At 54.5% G+C, this 7,580-nt stretch overlaps 1 protein-coding gene across 1 annotated transcript; it reads left to right on the plus strand.

Moving 5' to 3' along the window:
• Positions 1-362: 362 nt before the first annotated feature.
• On the plus strand, positions 363-5,218 carry LOC126527243 (probable phosphorylase b kinase regulatory subunit alpha). The gene has a single exon (XM_050174995.3). The coding sequence runs from the start codon at positions 536-538 to the stop codon at positions 4,082-4,084; it is 3,549 nt and encodes a 1,182-aa protein (XP_050030952.1). The 5' UTR covers positions 363-535; the 3' UTR covers positions 4,085-5,218.
• The last annotated feature ends 2,362 nt before the right edge of the window (positions 5,219-7,580 follow it).

The following is a 7,580-nucleotide window of genomic DNA, read 5'->3' on the forward strand; positions in this document are numbered from 1 at the left end:
AATTAAACCAAAATGCCCTCGCATGCTCCTAAAAACAAGCACTGTGCTGTCTTCACGCTGTGCTGTAGCCGCCGAGCAACGCTTCGAAAGCTGAACGATTTTCAAATATGACTGTTCGCATCGCATCTTTATTTCCTCTTGCGGTTTCAGCAAGTTCGTGATTACCACCTCAGTTGAAATTATGTGTCACATAGTACATATAGAATCGACGAATGCGAATTTCCGTTCACGCCTTTATCATGACTTTCATCAGTTGTCAACTGAATTTTGATTACTGCCGTTTCTGCGTGACGTCGACTTCGTCTGCATGTAGCCAAAGGATGAGCATGCTTCATGCTCAAGAAGAGACGAAGATCGCAAGCACGCACCTCGCGCATTCTGCCCGCGCCTCCGCGAGCAGTGCGTGGACAAGGCAGGCCCTCGGTCGCTCAAGCCTTGCGCTCCCGACGTGTACAGCGCTTACGCCTTCTCTCGCCCCAGCCTCGAAGAGCTGCGTGCACCCTGCCTGGCCCGACAGCCGATCATCCCCGCCGCCATGCACCGACGCGAGCGCTTCAGGGGCAGCCGGCTCGACTACTACCACAACCTCTTGTACCGCACCGTGATCGCGCACCAGGACCCCGTGACCGGGCTGATACCCGGGCACAAGTTCTCCGCCCACCACGCCTGGGTGCGCGACAACGTCTACTGCGTGCTCGCCATGTGGGCCCTGTCCATGGCGTACAAGAAGCACGCCGAACTCGACGACGACCGGGCCACGGCCTACGAGTTGGAGCACCGCTCGATCAAGCTCATGCGAGGTCTGCTCGTCGCCATGATGAACCAGAAGGACAAGATCGAGCGCTTCAAGGAGACGCAGAGCGCGAGCGACTGCCTGCACGCCAAGTACGACGCGGCCACGGGTGGCACTTGCGTCGGCGACCAGGACTGGGGCCACCTGCAGATCGACGCCACGTCGCTCTTTCTGCTCGTTCTCGCCCAGCTCACCGCCGCGGGGCAGCAGATCATCTACAACCTTGACGAAGTGGCTTTCGTCCAGAATTTGGTCTTCTACATCGAGAACGCGTACTGCGTACCGGACTACGGCGTCTGGGAACGTGGCGACAAGACCAACCAGGGAATCCGGGAACTGAACGCAAGCTCGGTGGGCGCCGCCAAGGCGGCGCTGGAGGCCATGAGCGAGCTGGACCTGTTCGGCTGCCGGGGCGGGCCGGCCTCTGTGATCCACGTTCTCTCGGACGAGACGCAGAAGTGCGACGCCGTGCTCCGTTCCATGCTTCCGCGAGAGTCCAACTCCAAGGAGGTGGACGCGGCTCTTCTCATGGTGGTGGGCTTCCCCGCGTTCGCCGTGGACGATCTTGACCTCATACAGAGGACCCGAGAGACCGTCGCGGAGAAGTTGCAGGGACAGTACGGCTGCAAGCGTTTCCTCCGGGACGGCTACAAGACCCCGCGCGAGGACTGTCGGAGACTGTACTACGAGCCGTGGGAGCTGCAGATGTTCGACAACATCGAGTGCGAGTGGCCGCTCTTCTTCTGTTACTTCATCATCGATGCCTGCTTCCGCGAGGACAGAAACACCGTCGACGAGTACTCTGAACTTCTCGACCGAGTGCTGATCAAGACCGACGACGGCCTCAGGCTAGTTCCCGAGATGTACGCAGTTCCTGAAGATGCGGTCACCCGGGAGTACAACAATCCCCACACTCAGGCCAGGATACCCGTCGGAGAGATTCCTTTCATGTGGGCCCAGTCGCTTTATGTTGTGGCAAAGCTGCTAGAAGAAGGCTTTCTGGCACCCGGGGAGCTCGACCCGCTCAACCGTCGCTTCAAGTCGTTGCGGAGGCCCGAGCTGGTCGTCCAGTTGGTTTTGTTGGCCGAGAACAACGACGTGAAGGAGAAAATTGCTAGCATCTATCCGAACATCCAGACGGTGGACGAAGCCTACCCCTTCGAGATACACCCGGCTCGTGTTCTTGGCGAACTGTACTCGTACCTCGGACAGAACCGCAAGATGAACTTCTCCGGGCGCCTGTCCAAGGACGTCGGACTGGTGGCCACCAGCAAGATATACCAGCTGCAGGACCGCACGTGCGTCTTCATGCCGCAGAACCTGGACATTAAAGAATTCCATCTAGTCAACGACGTGGACCTGTTCGCCAGCACGCTTCGATCAGACGTGGCTATGCTGCGCGCCGACTGGAACGTGCCCGGACGACCCACCATGGTGGTGACCCTCGGTTCGCGGCAGCTCATCGAAGGCAAGGTTCCCGTCAGCCTGCGCCAGACTATAAAGAAGCTTGTGGGCGGCTACGTGCATGGCACGCGCGTCTGCCTGAGCCCCATTGGCGAGTTCGTCAGCACGTCGTGCGTGGCTAGCTTGGATTTCCTCGCCAGTTACGAGGACGGCGAGCCGGACACTGTGCCCATGCCTATCCGCGACTACCTGGACAGGGAGACGACGCGCTCCGCGCTCCAGTCGTCGCTCTTGGGGCAGGCAACGTCGACGCTACCGCACGGCAGCGCCTCTGCCGGCACTCCTGGCGGTGGTCGACGCAAGTCGCCCGCCTCGGGTCTCATCCGGCGGTCGCGATCGCTGACGGGCCAGGAGACACCCGGCGGCGAACTCATGTTCGCGATGGCTCAGAGCGAGCTGCCCTCTCAGCCGAATTCGCTGATGATTTCACGCCGGTCTTCGTTCGACAACGCCCCTGTGCCGTTCCATGCCGTCTCCGAGCTCCGACTCGAACAGGTCACCGACAGCGAGCTGCTGACCACCCTCCAGGAGACAGACTCGATGGAGGAGCAGGGCGACATCCTGCACTACCTGTCCATGCACAAGGGCTTCCGCTGGGACACCGGTCTGGGCCACCCCAACTCGGTGGTCACCGTGTGGCAGCTCTTCCAGGACTTCTACGAGCGCGCTTGCCTGGAGCATCGCTGGGGCCTGGTGCGCCACTTCGCGGGCGCCCTCGGCAAGCGAGTCGAGGACCTCGCCAAGTCCGTGACCGACCTGCTGGTGCGACAGAAGCAGGTGACGGTGGGCATGCCGCCTCACAACGAGGAGGTCATCACGCGGCCGCTATCCAACAAGGAGCTGCGCGCCATCATCAACGAAGCGCACAGGGGAGACCAGAGCATGGCTATGCTCACGCAGGAGCTGCTCGCCTACCTGGCCATGTTCATCCAGACGGACCCGCACCTGTTCCACGAGATGGTGCGCCTGCGCGTGGGCCTCATCATCCAGCTGATGGCGTCCGAATTGGCGCGCACCGCGGGGAACAAGGATGCGGACACCGCCGAACTGCTGCTCAACTTGAGCCCCTACGAGACGCAGACCCTGCTGCTGGCCATCCTGAGTGGCCGCGAGCTCACGGGCTGTCGGACCATCTCGGCGGCAGACTCGGCCCCCGCGAGCTTCAAGCACTCCGCCAGCTTCAAGCACTCCGCCAGCTTCAAGCAGTCCGCCGTGCAGACGTTTGTGCACGGACCCGAGATCCTCGAGGGCGATTTGGAAGCGCCGGCCAATCACCCGCACGGCCAGTGGCTGCGCAGGAGGCGGCTGGACGGCGCGCTCAACCGCGTGCCAGTGGGTTTCTACTCGCGCGTATGGGCCATCCTCGAGCGCTGTCCCGGCGTCTGGATCCGGGGCCAGTGCTTGCCGTGGGCTCTCACCAGGGAGATGACTCCGGGCGAGTTCAAGTTCGCGCTTCGGGTCGAGGAGGCGCTCAACAGGATTCCGGAGCCCGAGTACCGTCAGCTCCTGGTCGAGACGCTCATGGTGTTAAGCCTCGCCGTCGAGAACGAAACCGTGGACAAGTTCCGCGAGCCCCTGGACATCGAGGGGATCGTGCAGAGAGCCCACGGGCTGTTTCTCGAGGACCAGCGGCAGTGCAAGGGGGACTCGACGCTCTGCTGCTGCGTGTCCCCGCCCGTGGTTCCATGTCGGGCCACCGTGGGGATCTGCGAGCGCTTCTACGACTCTGCACCAAGCGGTTGCTACGGCACCATGACGTACTTGGTGCGAGCCGTGGCGTACATGTTGCACGACCTGACCGCCCTGACGGACTGCACCGTGTCCTAGCCGCGCCTCCTGTTGCTGGCGCACTACCCACCTTTTTTTTTTTTTGCGAAGTACGATGGAGGTTTATTTTGAGAAGACCCTTATAAAGGGCTTCGCTATACCTCTTGTTCGACAGAACCGGCAACGACGCACCTCCACGGTTTGCCTTTGATCCGTCCACCACCACGATGACCCAGGAGGTACACGAATGCGCCAGTGTAGAGAAGCGATAGCCGGCACTTCGATTTGTGTAATGTGGTTACTACGGATTTCTCGCTCGAATGCAGTGTTATTGCACCACGGGATTTTACTTGCATTGCGCACGCTAATTGATTAGGTGAAAAACTTAACGCGACGCGCCTTACGTGTGCGCCAACTCGTCAGTGTATTGCGCTCAACTACATATGACCATCGCTACAAGTCACCAATTGTAATGGCGACCCGCAAAAACGTGCGTCGATCGTGCGCATAGGCACAGAACTGACCCATCATTTCTGGTGGACATAGGGAGCTATGGGTCGGCTAGCCTGATCCATCCATTCTGCGGGTCGCGAAATTAGTTTCGTCGTTATCTCCGTATCGATCCAAGAGCCTAAAACCAATTAACGAAGACTGTATAGCCGGATTGACGCTATGTGAAGATGCGGGTGATGATGGCCGACTTTATTTTCCGCGTTCACGAAAGGCAGTGCCGGATTTGCATGCATGTAAATGTATGGGGACACTCTTGCATTATACGCTCGCGCGATTACACACGCAAATGCCGATCAGTCTTTAAGCGTGACTTCGCTAAAGACGAGTCATTCAACAGCTGCAAATGCGAAAGTTATACGCATGCTTGCGATTAAACTTTACATACTTGGTGTAAGAGTTAACTAACGAATTCAGTTCAATGAGATGTACTGAAATCATTGCGTATACCACAAATTAAAAGCGCTTTATGATCTGAACTTTTTTTCTTTACCGCCACCGAGTTAATTGCAGGATTTACTTTCACCCAGTATGGACATTCGTTGATGTATTTACCATTTCACTACTAATTGCGTGATCAGTAAGCGTTAAGTAGCGAAATGAGTCTGCATTGCAGAGGGCGGCAGATGGTGACGAACGAACTTGTCAGTGCCAGTAGTGGTCAGTCTGTATACGTGGATCAAAGATTAAAAAAAAAGAAATCATGAGCCATTCCACTCTGTGAAGGTGGTTGACCAGCGAAGCAGTTTAGCATTGATATATTATAGATAATTATTTTTTTTCCTCTACGTAGCATGACAATCTACTGAACCGTTTCGATTTTCCCTCTTTTCTGAACACATAAGCAAAGTCTGCCCGACTCTTGGCCAATCCCCGCGAGTGGGTAAGCGCCAATCTCATCAAGGATATTATCATCATCATCACAGAGGTGACGCAGAATTTTGAACAAATGTACAAATACATTTATTGTCCTGATCGGTGGTCATCGTGACGATAGGTACGCGCACACATTCTCGTGTCGCATGCCTACCCAACGAGAAATGTGTCCATCACGAGAAGACAATGAATGACTCATACCCCCGTAAGTAAGAAAGCAAGCAAGCAAGCAAAAGAAAAAAACTATCTGAAGGACTACTGATCTTGAAAATGGTGCCTATTGATAACTAATCTACTGAAAATGCACATCCAATTGATGAGACGTATAAGCCTTTGTATAGAATGAAGCCATTTTGCATCAAATTCGGGAGCCGAGTTTCGGCACATGCATGTTTGTTGACGGACACGAAAAAATTCACGGAACCGTAGCCATAAACAGCTTGGCTGTAGGAGCTGACTCGCCATCCCGGCCCTGTGAAAGCCGATGTCCAGCGAAGCTGCTGCAACACCACCACTACAACTGCTGAGGGGGTATTGCAATGCTTGACTGATGGTGCGGACGCTTATCTTGAGCTTGTTCTTTACTGAAACGTATGCTGTTCTGTACGTTGTATGCGTGATTACAACGAATGTATGCACTGTTCACTTTGCTGATTGCTCGTAGCCTCTGCATTACGAGGGGGATCAGCCATTGCATTTCTGCTCGCTTAGGGGCGTATGAGCCATTGCTCATGTTGATAATTTTTCCTCACAGACGAACACGTACGAAAAAATTTGGAGGACGCTTAATTTTCGCCTTCAAGAGTGGAACGAGATAGCATCCAAAAAAGATCCCCCGACTGCTTCTCACGCTTCCCGGCAACTGCAGCTTATGTAACTAATGTCTACCGGGAAACGCTGGCGGCGAAGGCTGTGCACGAAGGCGAGCTTTCTGGTAGAAACGCGGCCACTTGCGTGAGCTGATCTCGGAGGCAGTGCACAGCCGCCCCCCCCCCCCCCCCCAAAAAAAAATGAAGCATTTTGAGGTTTCTGTTACTGCTTTGCACTTTTAACATTTGAGCCCTAGAAGATTTAACATGAAAGGCATGCGCTGTCGGTGTTTTATTTAGTGACCTTCGTTTGTGGGCTGCCATTATCAAACTTGCGAAGAATAATTTTGTCAGGAATGTAAGACAAGGTTTAAGCAACTTCACGGATAGAATTGCATGGCAATGTAACCCGCATATACCTCATGTGATGTAGCAAGGCGCCGCATATAGTACATATACCTAAATATATACGGAAAATTTCGGCCACGGACAACTCCGCCGACGCCGACAGCGGATTTTCGGCGACACGGTGCCCTTAGCGCTGTAGCGTTAAAATGCCGACCACGGAGAGGCTATAACACCTTTGCTGTAAATTTTCTTTTTTGTATTGCTGCCATGTCGCGATTCACAACAATAAATGTGCAGTGGCTGGCTAGCACGACGACCTATACAGATACAGGTGCTATGAGTAGTTACCGGTTGTACACCCGTGAACAAAAGTATACAGACCAGGGATTGGGCGATAAAACTCATTTTCCCCTCTGTCTGTGAATGCAGCTTGAAATTAAAGACCGCAGTCCAAACTTGGCGTTACGAATTTTCGAGTGCGCTCATCAGTTTTCGTTTGTACGTGTTAATTACGAAGAAATTCTGTTTTTTACGAGACTCTGTGGTCCGTAGAATTTTGCTCACGGGTGTACAGCAGAAGTAAATACCACGATAAAAATTAAACCACCTTTATGTTTATGACAACGCAACAGGAGGCAAAAAAAGAAGAATGCGCAATCGAGCTGTCAGGTATTATAAATAGGAAACCTCGTTCCTTGTTATTCAGCGGGACAAGAAAAGAAAAAGGGAAGACATTTAGCGCTCCTGCGACTGGATCAAGTCGGGGCTGGGGAGGTTTTCTTACTCAAAAGTCCGGCTGAATTCGGGAGGCTTGACAACCCTATACTCCCAGCTGCACGTTGCCGTGGGGTTCCTATTCGATTCTCAATGGGCGAATATTTGCTGTTCTCCGCCGTATGACCAGAGTAATATAATGCTGGGGGTGTGGGCGTGGTCTGACGAGAACGACGACGACGTTTCTCGAGGCAGGCAGGATCCGCAACGTTATTCTCTCTGTGCCACAAAAGACGCTA

Source organism: Dermacentor andersoni, chromosome 9 (genome assembly GCF_023375885.2).
Source record: "Dermacentor andersoni chromosome 9, qqDerAnde1_hic_scaffold, whole genome shotgun sequence".
Lineage (NCBI taxonomy): Eukaryota > Metazoa > Arthropoda > Arachnida > Ixodida > Ixodidae > Dermacentor > Dermacentor andersoni.

Coding starts and splice junctions, on each gene's coding strand:
- LOC126527243 (XM_050174995.3), top strand. CDS start 536: ATGCACCGACGCGAGCGCTTCAGGGGCAGCCGGCTCGACTACTACCAC.